The sequence below is a fragment of the Gossypium arboreum genome, chromosome 13 (genome assembly GCF_025698485.1).
Source record: "Gossypium arboreum isolate Shixiya-1 chromosome 13, ASM2569848v2, whole genome shotgun sequence".
NCBI classification, from domain to species: domain Eukaryota; kingdom Viridiplantae; phylum Streptophyta; class Magnoliopsida; order Malvales; family Malvaceae; genus Gossypium; species Gossypium arboreum.
The window spans coordinates 2,049,569-2,065,707 of NC_069082.1; the positions used below are offsets into that span (position 1 = coordinate 2,049,569).

Here is a 16,139-nt window from a genome sequence, read left to right on the forward strand (position 1 = left end):
AAAAATAACTTAATTACCTATGGATTTTGGACATGGCCGTATGGATGAAAGTTTGAAGCTTTCTCCTATTTTTTTTTCTTTGGACGATGGGGGAAGAAAGATGAGTTCCTACAATATTTCCTTTTATACTTGGATTTTGGCTAATTAAGCTTAGTTAATTAGTTAAATTAATGTTTTATTTTACTTAATTAACCATTAGCTTATCCACTAATTCATGATGGAAAATGGTTAAATAACCATTTTGGTCCTTTGTATAATTGCTATCTAGGTCCTCAAGCCTTTTGTTAATTAAAATTCAATAGCAATTGGACTTTTACAATTTAATCACTGAGCCTTAATTAATCATTTTTTTCGACTAAATTACTTAACTGAACTTCAATAGATCTTCAATAGATCTTCATAATGTTTCTGTAAATAAGATTTTGAAACTGTATTTTTGACATCACTAAAATCAAATCGTTACATTTAATCTAACAATTATTCCAATAAAACTCATATAAAATGCATCACAATTTGAAAAATAGAGACCAAATATCCAAAAAAAAAAAAAGAGTTGTATGGAAGGAAATGCTTAACTTTTATTTGTTTAAACATTACTAAATGTGATTAATCAATTTCATATAAATATATTTCGTACTTATCATGAATCATTATTATAATTGATCCATATTGTTTTACTTTTTGTATTTTAATTAAATATTATAATTTCCTTTTATTTATAAAATATTATTTATTTATTTACAAATTAAAGTAATTTAAAATTTATTTTTAAAAATATTTTTTATACTATAAAATAAAATGATAAATTTTAAGAAAAATGATTAAAATTGAAAATCAATTCTTTAATGTACAACAAAATAAAAATTAGTGTTGATTGTAATTATTAAAAGAAAAGATTTGCACCCCAGAGAATTGGGGGCAAATTGGTAATTAGAAATAAACTAACCGGGTCGTACCATACCCTAACCGATCCATCAAGTTGCATAGGCCTCGGTTTATTGTTTTCCCTGTCAACTCGGTTTGGGGGAAACCAATTAGAGGTAAGCTGATTTTTTATTTATTTATAAAATTATGAATTTCTAAAATTTGATTTATTGCACTGTTAAAATGTTGATAGCTTTTCTTTTCTTATTTATTTTGTTTCAGTTTGATATAATCCAACCGGTTTATCCCAATACCCTAACCGGTCCATCCGGTTTCCTAACCCTCGGTTTATTATTCCCGTCATCAACTCCCTTGACTCGGTTCTCATTCAATTGCCGCTCTCTCCCAGAAAAGCAATTCAAAAGAATTGCAAGTAAGTTCTTTTCCTTTTTTTTTTTTTTTTTTATTCAAAGATAATTTTATGATTTGGGTTGTTTAAGATGTTAACATGTTTGTTCTAATTTCTGTCAATTTTAGGGTTTTTTTTTTTTTTTGTTACAGTTATGACCTAATGCTATTGATTTTGTCAAATGCAACTGTTTTAATGTTAATTTTTGATGAGTTTAATGTAGAAATGTGTGTTGTTTTAAAGGTTCTGATTTGTGAGAAAAATGTCATCAAATTTGGAACCAATACCAATAACATCACAAAAACATGACCCAGCATGGAAACATTGTCAAATGTTTAAGAATGGTGAAAGGGTACAATTGAAGTGTATATATTGTGGAAAAATATTTAAAGGTGGTGGGATTCATAGGATTAAGGAACATTTAGCTGGTCATAAGGGTAATGCTGCTACTTGTCTGCGTGTCCCGTCCGATGTTCGTGTTTTGATGCAAGAAAGTTTAGATGGGGTTGTGGTAAAGAAAAGGAAAAAACAAAAGATTGCGGAGGAGATAACGAATGTTAATCAGGTTTCTACCGAGATACAGGCGTATGGCGATCAGGTTGACACTAATACTGGATTGCTTATGATTGAAAAATCTGATACACTTGAGCCTAGTTCGAGTTTGTTAGTTAATCGGGAAGGAACAAGTAATGTTGCTGGGGAGAGGAGAAAGAGGGGAAGAGGTAAAAGTTTGCCTGCTGAGGCTAATGCCCTTAGTTTTGTTCCGGTTGAGTTAGGTGCAAGGAGAGTAAATAATCATGTACATATGGCAATAGGGAGATTTTTGTTTGATATTGGTGCAACTATGGATGCAGTTAATTCAGTTTATTTCCAGCCAATGGTTGATGCTATTGTCTCGGGAGGATCTGGGGCTCTAATGCCTTCATGTAATGATCTTCAGGGTTGGATATTGAGGAAATCGGTGGAGGAAGTGAAGAGTGAAAATGATAAAGTAATGGGGGCATGGGTAAGGACTGGTTGTTCTATTCTGGTCAACCAATGGAACACTCAAACAGGTCGAATCTTGCTAAACTTTTTGGTGTATTGTCCTGAAGGAACAGTGTTTTTGAAATCTATAGATGCTTCTAGTGTAATCAATTCCTCGGATGCTTTGTATGAATTGCTTAAGCAAGTGGTGGAAGAAGTTGGATCTAAGCATGTCTTGCAAGTGATCACGAATGGCGAGGAACAATATATTGTTGCTGGGAGGAGGTTAGCTGAAACTTTCCCTACTCTGTATTGGACTCCTTGTGCAGCTCATTGTGTAGACTTGATACTTGAGGATTTTGCGAAGCTTGAATGGATCAATGCAATAATTGAGCAAGCTAGATCTATTACAAAATTTATCTATAATCATAGTGTGGTCTTGAATATGGTAAGACGGTATACTTTTGGCAATGATATTGTTGAACCAGCAGCCACTCGCTCAGCTACAAACTTTACAACATTGACTCGGATGGTTGATCTTAAAAACAACTTGCAGGCCATGGTTACTTCACAGCAGTGGGTAGACTGCCCATATTCAAAGAAACCAGGGGGACTGGCGATGTTGGATTTGGTGAGTAATCAGTCATTTTGGTCCTCTTGTATTCTGATTGTTCGGTTAACCAATCCTCTTCTTCGAGTTCTGAGAATGGTTGGCAGCAAGAAGAGGCCTGCAATGGGATATGTTTATGCTGGCATGTATCGAGCAAAAGAAACATTTAAGAAAGAATTAGTCAAGAGGAATGAATATATGGTCTATTGGAATATTATAGATCACTGGTGGGAACAACAATGGCACCATCCTCTTCATGCTGCTGGTTTCTACCTTAACCCCAGGTTCTTTTATAGCATGGAAGGAGACATGCCTAATGAGATGCTGTCAGGGATGCTTGATTGTATAGAGAAATTGATTCCTGAAGTAACAGTTCAAGATAAAATCTCCAAGGAGATAAACTCATACAAGAATTCCGTTGGAGATTTTGGGAGGAAGATGGCAGTTAGAGCTAGAGACACTTTACTCCCTGGTGAGAGTCTATCTTATGGATGCTTTCTAAACTTTGGCTGCTATATTTCAACTTAAATTATTGTTGTAATTTATGCTTTTAGTAAGAGTAGTTAGTAGATTCTTTCTATTTCCTGCTACTAGATTGCAAATTGAATTACCGAATATCCTAGAACAATGAAGTCAAAGAAAATGCTGTCTTCCTTGCTTTGGTTGAATAAGATGTTGATTTGGCTAAGGTGTGGCAATTCTGGCTACTAAAGAACCTTCAAGGGGAAAAGTGTAACTAACTTATAGGTGATTTGAATTTCTGCATGCGTTGTTCTCATCATTATTTGTGTGCATGACTTGAATTCCAAATTCTTACACGTGCTTGTGCAATGGATAATACGTCAAACTTATCTGGTTGAAGTAGCTCTGTTGCACATAGAGCATGCTTGTGTTTCACCATTTGTGTCCTGTTGTGATATCCTTTTCCCTAATTTCTTTCAATTGGCTGATCATTGCTTTGTATGCTGATTGCTATAGTTGAATGGTGGTCAACATATGGAGGAAGTTGCCCAAATTTGGCTCGTTTGGCTATCCGTGTCCTTAGTCAGACTTGCAGTACTCTTGGGCTTAAGCATAATCACATTCCTTTTGAAAAATTGTATGAAACAAGGAATTGCTTAGAGCAGCAGCGGCTCAGAGATCTCATCTTTGTTCAATGCAACTTGCAATTAAGACAAATGTATGCAGAATCTCACTCATTTACGGATTATGCATTTGGCGCAACAAAATTTTATCTTCAGTTGATGATTTTTCTTTCAGAGGTTATGAGAGCAAGCAACATGATTCTATGCAGCCCTTGTCATCTGAGTCTGCCTCTATTGTGGAAGACTGGGTTACAGGAATTGACGCATTTTTGGATGACGATACCTATCCGGATTGGACAACACTTGAGACACTTTCTGTAAACACAATGCTTTTAAGACCTGGTGATGAAGTGGAAGAGTTAGGTGCAGGTAATTTTGTTTCTTGGATATGGTAATCTCACCAAAGAAGGTTCTTTCTCTCTGTGTATTTATTTGATCTTTTCATGCAGGTTTTAATGATCATGAGATTTTCAATAGAATGAAAGAGGGTGACAACGAAAATGCTGAAGATAATGTAGTAAGCTAGCCGAAGACCATTTCTAATCTTGATAATCCTAGATGGTGACCGATGGCAAATAATGTAAATTAGTGTAATAACTAATGACTAGATTTATAGGAACTGCTCTACCATTCTGTTAAGAAAAGAGTAGAAACATCAGAGAATTAGATTTTTAGTCAGGATTTGACAATATGTTAACAATTTTTATCAATTCATGGTTAGAATATTAGAAAGTTTTAAGCATAGTTCAGGCCTTTCATCTTAACCCAAAAACATGCTTGACCATTGGGCTGATATATTGTCTTGAATGTCACTTGTCATTGATTCTGAGATATAGTAACACAAATTCTTGCTAACCTCTGGATCGGGACTTACCTTATAACTATTTAGCTACTTTTAGTTCAGTATAATTTTATCATCATTACTGCAATTCATCCAAGTAGGTTTACTGTTAACCTACTCTTTGATCTTTGCATGAGTATTTCAGAGAAGATGAGCTTGAACCTGCCTGCTGCTTCTTCCTTATCTGTTCATTTTCCTTTACTTTCTGCTTTATTTAATGAGATTGAAAACATTAGCAAGTAGTAAACTGTGGTATTCTTGATGCTGGAATGCGTGATTCTGAAGCAGCGGATATGGTGAATTCTTGGAATAGAATGGTAAGCAAGGCATCTTTACCCTACTCCAACCACCCTTTTTTACTTCCTTCCCTGATTGAAGATGCATCTAAAATCATTGGAAGATGAAAATACTGATTTCATTTGTGTTATAAAGTTTGTGTGCTTGTTTGACTGATTGGTGGCAGTATATGGTGGTTGATCATTTCATTTTATTCCTAATAGCAAAGTTGAAAATTATTGGAAATTCCCTCTTGATGACTGAAAACTCAAGCTTGTCAAAGTGGTGTTTTCCCACATCGGTTAAATCCGAGTTTGCTTGCAGTCTTGTATTGAAGTTTGATCTCTTGTTGCCAATCGGTTTTAGGTCGAATGCTTTAACATGGTATCGGAGCTCAAGTTTTCTTCTGTCGTTCTTTCTTGTTACTTGTAGGAGAATCTTCTAAAAGAAACATGACAAGTTCATTTAGGGGAGAGAATATGAACTTGTTTCCATCATTAAATGATTCAGAGGTTATTTTAATTGATTCATGTAATTACTCTTAAAGTCTCATCTAGTACCTCCGGATTTCAAATTCCAGCACCTGTCATCACTTTATTTACAAACTATTATTTTCTTTATGCCAATCTTGGATTTGTTTGACAATGAAAGAATCCCTATCCATTCCAATCAAATGACCCACATTATTTCTTAGAGTGAGATTTTGTCTAAAAAGTTTGATTTTTCTTTCTCTGTAAAACACTAAATCATTGTAAACCTCAAAATTCTAGAAGATAAGGAAAAATAAATTTTGTATAGATCACCAAATTCATTGCTCCATAGCCAACAATCCCCAAAAATGAAAAAACAGCAAGCAGGAGGGCAAAATTTTTGGCAAAAACACACCTTTAGCCATAGAGATCAAATTTGAGATTTCAATGACTTAAGTTAAAGAAGTCCTGGGGGGTAAATTAGTTGAAAATTTTCTGCAAGTAGCCTATCATGAAGCAGGCAAAAGACATCTGAGTACTTAATTACGGTGAGGTTTGCCCAGGGTGGTCCACTTTTCCCCAATTGTAGCAAATATGCAGCACTTGGGAAACATCTGTAATCATAATTTCTTCAACCATCTTGTTCTTTGATCCGTCAAGTAGTGCAGTGCCATATTTTGAGTTATTTTTCACTTCTTTTTAAAGTATTATAGTGTTAAACATTTTTAGTCAAACATCTCTTAGAAAATGTATTTTTTCGAATATTTTTACGATGAGTTGTTTCATGATAGTACTTTCTATTAAAAGAGTTTGTTCTAAGCAATTAATATATTTGGAAAATAATTATTCTAAACAAGAATTGTTTTAAATGAAAATATATATATTTTAACATAATTGTTCTTGCAGAACAGTTATTCTAAATAAGAGTTGTTTTGAATAACGGTTGTTCTCAATAGGAATTATTTTCGAATGACAATTACTCTGGATGATAGTTGTTTGAAGCAAGAGTTCTATTTTGGACATATATGTTCTAAACATAACTATTCTCAAACAACAACTATTCTAAATAAAAATTAATCGTTCGAAAAGTAATGTTAAAAAATGGTTCTTTCTAAAGCCAATTATATTAGCTATAACTTTAAACTAAAGCTAGAAATGAGCATGATACATACAAGCACTTTATTAGTTCTAGTGAAAATTACTAGATACAGTGCTAGTTACAACTTAAGGAACATCTATCAGGTTATTGTAACTTGCCTTATATGGTTGGCATGTTTTGAACCAAGACTATTTGGACTTTTAATTGATTATCCATGAGGCTTTTTAGCTTCCCATTATTAAATATATTTCGTGCAAGATTTGAGCCAAGTAAGGAGAATATCAAGGCTTACAATATGATTGAAGTTCCCTTAAATAGAAGATTTGATCTTTAAGGAATTTGATGTTAAAAAAAGCTTTGCATAATATACTTATTATTGAAGATCTTTTTCATGACTATTTTAGTGGAATTAAAGATTGATATTGATTACAATTTAACAAGCCTTTTATGTTTACACATTAGATGGCTTGTTGGGTTAAGTAGTGAGGGAGAGAGAGAGAGAAGGCACTCATTTTGTTCCATTCGGAACTATTATTTGAGTGCAAAATTGTAACTAACTAAATTGTTTTCATCAGTTTACGTTTTCATGAGGAGAATTCTTAAAGAGAAAGTGATATAGTTTGAAGCCTACGAGTGAGATTGCAATTTGGTAAGTGAGTTGGACTTCAATAATAATTTGTACTTGTTGCTTATATACTAGATTGCCCTCTCGGTAAGGCTCCGTATGTGTAGGAGATTCAGAAGTGCGTTAATAATTTTCAATGTCCATCTCAATTTTATTACTAGTAGTAACTACATTGAGTTGCAACTATATGAATATCAGATAGGCAAAATCAATGAATTTTCCATTGGTAACAAAGGTAAACACTTGACACATTAAGTGGAGATCTTGTCATTGATTTCCAAATGAGATGGAAGGTTCTTCAGTTTCTAGCATGTTAGATGGCATGAACTATATCTACTCGGAGGCAAGGATGATAACTTTTTTAAAGTCCATAGATGAAAAAGCATAACATTCAATCTTGACTGGAAGGGAGCATCCAACTGTTGTGATAAATAGTGTAGCAACTTCTAAACTTGAATTAATCTAGATCAATGAAGAATAAAATCTTGTAAATGCAAAGTTGAAGGCTCTCAATGCAATATTTTGTGGAGTTAACCCTCAAGAATTCAAGGGGATTTCTAATTGCGTCAATACCAAAGAAACCTTATATTATCCCATATTGAGATAAACTTCCAATGCTTTTTAAATATAGGGTTGTACTGTGGGATTAAGTGTAATAGCCTAATTTTTAGTTGTATCGGAAACTGTGGTTCGAGACCACTAAATTGGACGAGTGAGTCTGAAAATTTTAATATTTAATTATTATTTATGAGTCAAGTATGACTTTAGGAAACTTTTGAATTAGTAAATTTGTGATTTAAAAGAATTTATTAGGTAAATTAAGTTAAAAATGAGGAATTGAGGCCTCGATTTCATAAACCGAGTCGTAAATATTTTTATAAATATTTAAAGAGTGTCATTGAGTTGTATTAAAATTTCGCTAGAAAATTTTAACGTTTTGATAGTTAATTAATTAAAAATGACTAAATTGAAAAAGGTGCAAAACTTACAAATTAATGGAATGGCGATTAAAAATTCCAAAAAGTAAACAAGGAGGACTTAAAGAACAATTTAGCCTAAATTATATAGGCCGGGTGGCATGGGTATAGAAATAAACAAGAAAACAATGTAAACAAGACAAAATTGGAAATTTTGTAAATTAAACAAATAAAACAACAATTAAAAGATTTTCTAGATATTTCTTCATAATTCTCAGCCAAAAACACCATTGAAGAACAATTGAGAATCTGTTTTTCATATTTTACTTCATGTAAGTCCAATTTTTGTTTATTTCTTGAAATTTTTATATTTTTGAGACTTTTACAACAAGGTCCAACTATTGATTTCATTAGTTTTTTTATTTCATGGGTGATTTTGAAAGTTACCATTGATGAGTTCTGGATGTTTATGATGAATTAATATGGATTTGAAGCTTTAATTTATTATATGATGATTTTATCAAGTAATTTCAATAGAAATTGATTATTAGGACTAAATTGTGAAGAATAAAAGAATTAGAGTTTTTTGTTAGATTTATGTGAATAAAAGGCTGTAAAATAGCTTAAAATAATGAAAAAAAATTGGTAATTGAGAAAAATTAGTTCAATTGGTAGGAAAATTGATAAGGGACTAAATTGTAAAAAATGTAAAAGTTGGGGTAAATGTGAAATTTCAAAAATTGAAGGGCATAAATTGTGAAGTGAATTAGAATTGAATTAGATGCTAATGAATGAATAATTCTATATTTTAGATCATGAACCCGAAGAAAATCGTGAAAAAGGGAAATTAGTCAAATAGTCCCTGAATTACAACAAGTTCTACAATCTACCCCAAGTAAGTTCATATGGTTAAATGTTGATGTTTATTTATTAAATGATAAATTTTATAATTACATTTACTCATACAATTATTGTTGAAAATAAAGTTATTGTTAAATTATGAGAATTGAATTGAATGTTTAAAATGAGTAGAACGCCGGATTGAGTACGACTGTTCCGTGACAAAAAAATGAATTGACGGATAAGACCATGGTTGGACCATGGCAATGTTTGAATGTAAGACCATAGTTGGGCTATGCCATTTTAATGAAAATACCATAACTGAGTTATGACACCTTGAACTTAAGACCATGGTTGGACCATGGCAGTATATGTATACGTGTAAGACCATAGCTGGGCTATGGCATCCTGATGATAAGACCATAACTACGTTATGGCATTAAGAGTGTAAGACCATGGTAGAGCCATGGCAATTTTGTAAGACCATAGTTGGACTATGGCATAAAGAAAACGATGTACTCAAATCTGTAAGTCGTTCTCTAATTTGACAAGTATTGGTAAGTGTAATATGGAATTAATGTGGAAGAATTTAAGTAGTTATTAATATTGAGCTCAATCAAGTGAATTTTATTAATTGAAATTGTGATTGGCAGGAAATGTTAGTGAAATGCTTATTTAATGAATTATTGTTATAGCATGTTCGGTAAGATTTATTTTTAAAGCCAATGAACTTACTAAGCTTCGTTAAGGTTACTTGTGTCATTGAGTGTTCTTTGTAGATTTTCAAGAAGTTCAAAGGATCAGATCAACCATCGAGCCATACTATCCAGGTTGCTTCGGTAGACTTTGTTATACATATTATGGTTTATATGGCATGTATAGGGTTTAATTAGAAAAAAGTTAAACTTGAAATATGATTGTGAATGATACATATATATATATATATATATATATATATTTGTATGCATGTAGTTAGTAGTAGATTTTAATAAATCAATGAATGAAGTTGTTTTGGTAAGTTTATGCAAATGAGTTTTGTGATGACATATTATGTTTAAAATATGATTTTTGGCTTGTATTGGGTTACTTGGTTGAGACATATTAGTGTATTTAAATGTTGTGTACAGGCTGATATTAAAAAGAGTGAGAAAAATGGCTTTAAAATGGCTTATTTTCGTCCACACAGGCAAAGACACAGGCTTGCGCCTCAGCCGTGTGTGGCACACGGCCTGGCACATAGGTGTGTGATCTGGCCGTACATCCCCTGCACCTTGAAATTTCAAAATAGAATGCCCAGGTTTTTACATATGGCCTAGCACACAAGTGTGTGGCTTGGCCGTGTGACCCCTGCATTTTACACACGGCCTAGCACACGGTCGTGTGGTTGGTCGCGTGGCACAAGTCAGAGAGTTACACGGGTAAGGACACGAGCTAGAACACGACCGTGTATCTCACATTTAATGCCCACGCGGGTTAAGACACGGGTGTGTCTCCTACCATGGTATGATAATTTGGGCTTAAATCATTGCTTTTATTGTGAGATTTGATAATATATCTTTATTTTTTGAAGTTTTAAATAATATATTTTTAAATTTTTATTTAATTGATGATGTGGCATACATGTGACCTACCATGTGGAGGCCAAATCAATATCTATCATCCATGTCAAAGTTAACCGTTAACTTCTCCATCTAATTCTGAGCAATTTGACAAAAGTCAAAAGTTTGAGAGCTAAAATAAATTTTTTTAATATAATTCAAGACAAAAAAATCATTTTACTTAAAATTAATAGAGATTATTATTTTTAATTATTTTATGAAAGAATCATTTAAATTATTTTGTTCATAATTATAACTATTTTTACAAATAAAAGAACTATCACATTTACAAATATCAAGTTCTCACATCAAAATATTATAATCATAATTTTAAAATTTGAAATTATTTCAACTTATATATTAATTCATGATTTACTAAATAATTTAAAATAATAAATTGGTAAATAATAAATACATCAATAAATAATTAAAAATAAATTGGCTCAATGGAAATGATAAGACTTTAGGAGTTTTGAGATATTAAGTTGTCATTCAGTATGTTTGAGTTAAAGTAGTTGTTGAGTTATCCAATTCAATGCTTATAATAATTAAATCTAATAACAACGATTAATGTAATTATAATAGATAAAATATGCTATATATGTATATATGTATGTATGTATGTTTTATTTCAAATTCTCAATCTACCATCAAGTTGAAGAATGAAGACATTTTAGGTAGAATATATGTATATCAGCACAGGACAGTTTGTTTATAGTTTTTTAATAAAGGAGTTAAGTTGTTCAATAGTAAATGATTCTAATCATTAATAATTCTTCATCTTCTTTCCTATTTTATTGTTTAAGCTTTTTGGAAATATACAAATCTTCACCAAAACTGGGTTTTGCATAAAAAGGAATCATTTCTTGGCCAGTTATGGCAATGTAAGTAATTCAGACAAAGATATGAACAAGATAATAAAAGGGACCTTCAACAGCTTACTTATGTCATCTCTTAGCCTTATTAGGCCATTTGGACCACTAATTCATCATTAGTTTTGTTTTTAGAATATATTATCAAAGGAAAAAAGTAAATATTTGGAAGAATATAGATTTTAGGAAATAAAGTAATCTCAGTTTTTCTTAAATAATCTTAAATTTAATTTTCTTAGTGTTATTGATTGAGTATTGTAATCAATATAGGAGGATGTGTGTTCGAGTGTGTGAAAGTGTATCATCTTTTTATTTTTGGGTTGGGGCTATAGATAATTACAAAATAATCACCTAACTATTCAATTTTATCTTTTTTGGTTACCAACCACAATTAAGTGGCTGCTAATGTAGTCTACCTATAAATTTTTGCGGCACCAATTTAGAAAGGTTTATTCATGACCTTAGCCTTCAAAAATAGTAAAATCGTTTCATATTGTCTCTTTAAAATTTGTAAAAATATACAATTTGTAAAATTATCTTTTATAATCTTTTAAAATTTATAAAATTATAATTTAATATAATGATAAATTTATGTGTTCGGATATTTATAATTTACTTCTAGCCTCTCTGAATAAGCATTTCCAATCGTTAACTAACTAACTAATAAGATGGATTAATCTTATGAATGTTTCTAAAAGTAAACTGGAATGTGCATCCTCAATGCCATACTCTCTAGGGAAGAATTAATTAGGACTACAACTTCAATTAGCATACCAAGATCAATTCTAATATACAATTAGATTCACCATATCAATTATCCTCCGTAATTTATTACAATTTAAATGTGATTTGAATTTATATTATTCTTAATGAAAATGAACACTCAACTAACAGATCGCAACTTAAATTTAATTGATAGCAACTAGGTCCAACAACAAGGTGTACTAACATTATTTATTTCACCACAGGAATTGATGCTCCAACTGCAAGGGTCTGTTAACTTCGAACTTTGAATTTACTCACAAAGATATATCAATTCGCTTCTAACTATAATTTAAATGAGTCACTATAAAATAGAACGTTGATAATGGCAATGTATCTCAAAGAGAACAAAGAAAAACAGAACACACAGAATTTTACGTGGAAACTCTTTCAGAAAAAAACCACGGCAGAGGAGAAGAAAATTCTCTATGTTGAATTCGAATGAATACAAGAAGAGAGACGATTACGTCTATTTATAGGTTTAAAAATTTTATTCTAATCAAAGTCAAATAGAAGTAATGCAGTAAGATTAAAACAACTTATTCTAATCAACATCAAATAGAGGAAGTAAACTTCTATATGGATTTTACTTGTGCAGCTTGTACCGTACCATACCACGGGGGTCGGAGCCCTGCACCTTCGGTTGCGACCCAATCTAGTATTTTGCTTATTAGGGATCTACAATGGGCTACGGTCTTTGCTCTCAAAAATCCCCCTATCTTATCACTTATATTTTATTTTAATAAGAATTTGAGTCACATAATTTCTACTAACTGACTTAACAACAAAGGCCAATGTTGAAATTCCACATGGAAATTAGTTTAGTAATGAGTCCATCAAATACGTTAACAAGTAGGCTTACCAGTCCCTATTGTTCTTATTTAATTCAAATCCTTAGATTTTTAAACATTGTGAATACAAAAATGATTGGTCTGACCCACTTTTGTTTTTGGATGGTTGCTCAAGCATTCAATTGTTGTAATAAAAAAGGGAAAAAATTCCAAGAGAGTAGTTTGATTAAACAAAATGTGATTAGTGATATTTAATTATTTTCTTAGAAGTATTAGAAAAAGCATTTTTTGTTTGCTACTATGTTGTTTGAAGAACATTATCAAACTTTTGTAGCTCTACATTTCTCACAACCATTTTGACTAAAATTTTTGGACTATTGATTGTATAATTATTCTATGTCGTTTCAGTTCAAACTTAGATTCCAATCCAATGCCATTATTCATTATTAATAATTATTTGAAAGTTATATTAGTAGTTGAGGGTTCGATCTTTGTTTTAGGTATGGAACAGCTTTAAAACTCTTTGTCAGTATCTACCCCTTAATGGGTTTACAAAATGTGAATGATTAGTTACTGAACTTGTTCCTATAGATACCTTGAGAAATTAAAAAAATTTATTTAAAAGTTTCAAATTATAACTTTTAGATTTCAACGAATATAAAAGAAATAAAAGTTTTACAAGAATGGCTTATTAATTTAATGATAAGGTTTAGTATTTAAAAAGTTTAGAGTATTTATATGTGTAAATATAAGATCATATGTGAAATCTCAAGAAATAGATGTTTAATGGTAAAAGTATAATAGAGATTTCTATATTAAGAGTGAGATTGCATTTTATTTTTTACTAAAAAATGAGCAAATTAGTTATTTTATTGAAAATTTTATCTATTTTACAGTTAAAAATTAGTATGATTGACGGAATAAATATATAGTTTCACATGACGTACCACGTATACCTCATGCTGATGTACAAAAAATAATTTTTAACAATAGAAATAGATGGAAGTTTTAATAGAAATATCAATTTACTTTTTAGTCTAACATATCGAGACTAATTTACCATTTTTTGAATAAAAAGTAGAAAGCTGTTAACATAGCATGCATGAAAGGGAAACAGATGAAAATTCCCAACATGTTTAAGGAATCAAATTGAAAAGTTAGACTTTAACTTATTATTACTCTTATAATTATATATATTTGTTTTAGTTGCGTAAAAACAAAAGTGATTAGAAACCCTGGAATATTTTTTTAAAAAAAAAACTAAGCTGAACCTGTTTTTATACGAGTCTTTACATGTCTTGTTTGTCTTGTTTGAAGTTTTTGAGTTTATGTTTAAACGAAGTAAAATTGCCAAAATAATACTATAAATTGGTCATCAAAGTAAAAATACCGTCAATTTGCAGATGTAGAACAATGTTTTTCACAGTTGTTCAAAACTGAGAGCTTTTAAGGAAATTGCCAAAATAAGAGCAAGAAACGACGACTGTGCATCAAATCAGCTAATTTGATGCGCCAAATCAAATCAAATAAATAAATAAATAAGCCCCCACCAAAAAGCTACCAAGAATTTTTCAGCTCAGCCTTTTTCCCTTTCTTCTTAGATACTCGGAGTAGTTTTCAATGTCTTATTTCAATCATTTCAAAAGCTGTTGTAATGCATAGCTCCCTCACTTCTTATATTAACCTATACCCCAACTTATCTTTTCTTCCACTTCAGACTCTTATCTGTTTCTTAGTCTTTAAATCAATCAAGAAAAAAAAAACATGGAACAAGCTCAGTATTTGATGTTGATGAAGAGGAGACCGTTTTTAAAATCCCATTTTCAAGTGTCAATCAACTCTTTAAGTGAGACTTGGGAAGAAAAAGCTTTTGCAGAAGATGCAGCTGGGTCTTTAGAGGGATGTGTATGGCCTCCTAGATCATATACTTGTAGTTTTTGCAGGAGAGAATTCAAGTCAGCTCAAGCTTTGGGTGGTCACATGAATGTTCATAGAAGAGATAGAGCTAAGCTCAAACAATCTCTTAGTCCCAAAAATGAAGTTGTTTCTAATCAAAATCAGAACCCCAATCCTCTAAAACCATCTGACCCTAAATCCCAACATCCAGCAGCTGATTTGGCTCATTCTTTTTCATCTTCTAGGGTTTCAGCTTCATCTAAAAACTTTGGTACTTGTTCCTTTGTTCAAGGACAGCATCAAGGGCTATTAAGTTCTTATGACGATGAGGTAATCAATTGCAAAAGAAGAAAGATTGCTGTTTCAACAACACTGCCATTTTTGGTTCCGAAGGAGAAGTGTTATTCTTCTCTTCAATGGCAGGTTCTTGGAGTTAAGCCAGCAGTTGCAGGGTCCATGGAGGAGTTGGATCTTGAGCTCAGGCTTGGTGTTCAACCAAAGGTGAAGTCATGGAATATGGATCAAAGGGATTGCAAGAGAATGGAGTTGCTCTGATCAGACTCAAAGAACTCAATCTAACTTCTGATTTTCTTTTATGTTCAATGGAAAATTACAAAGAGGCCAAGGGGCTACTGTAATTGTGCAGATAATGAAAAACTTATTTTCCAACCATGTCTACTATATTATATATAAAATTTAGTACTTTTATTTGTTTTTAGTATCCCAATTCTATGCTTCATCTCATGATGATGGTAATACTTTTGAAAGTGATAAATCTTTTAAAATGTTGGGTGTTAAAATTTGACATGTCAAAAAACATGGCTCCAATCATACATCGTCACATGTCACTTTTGACAGAAAATTTCATTTCAAATTATCTCAAGTCGTCAGTCATAAGGCATGAAACTCATCGTAAACTCTCTTTTTTTTAATTAGTATTTAGAGACAATTTCAAATAGAAAAAAACATAGTTAAGAGACTATTTTGGCTATAAGAAAGTAGAAAAACATTTTTATATTCTGCTAGTTGGCATTTGTGTGGTTCCCTGGAGTCCCAAAATGTAGAGCTCACTCTTTTGGTTCTCTCATATGCTTGTGAATGAGTACATTGCTTAATGGCCTCCGGTGGATTTCATTTGTAGTTTTTTAAAACGGGTCCAGATTCTCCACTAGGATACACAAAATAATTCTATCATGATGTAATGCATCTCATGATCAG

The 16,139-nt window shown here is 31.7% G+C and overlaps 2 protein-coding genes across 2 annotated transcripts; both read left to right on the top strand.

Annotated features, from left to right (window-relative positions):
* Positions 1 to 1,168: 1,168 nt before the first annotated feature.
* On the top strand, positions 1,169 to 4,789 carry LOC108461928 (uncharacterized). The gene is made up of 5 exons (XM_017761910.2): positions 1,169 to 1,297; positions 1,517 to 3,321; positions 3,828 to 4,029; positions 4,110 to 4,303; positions 4,384 to 4,789. The coding sequence occupies exons 2-5, from the start codon at positions 1,536 to 1,538 to the stop codon at positions 4,458 to 4,460; spliced, it is 2,259 nt and encodes a 752-aa protein (XP_017617399.1). The 5' UTR covers positions 1,169 to 1,297; positions 1,517 to 1,535; the 3' UTR covers positions 4,461 to 4,789.
* A 10,000-nt stretch (positions 4,790 to 14,789) lies between these two features.
* LOC108462401 (probable transcriptional regulator RABBIT EARS) lies at positions 14,790 to 15,476 on the top strand. Its single transcript, XM_017762349.1, has one exon. It carries the CDS (start codon positions 14,790 to 14,792, stop codon positions 15,474 to 15,476), a length of 687 nt encoding a protein of 228 aa, XP_017617838.1.
* The last annotated feature ends 663 nt before the right edge of the window (positions 15,477 to 16,139 follow it).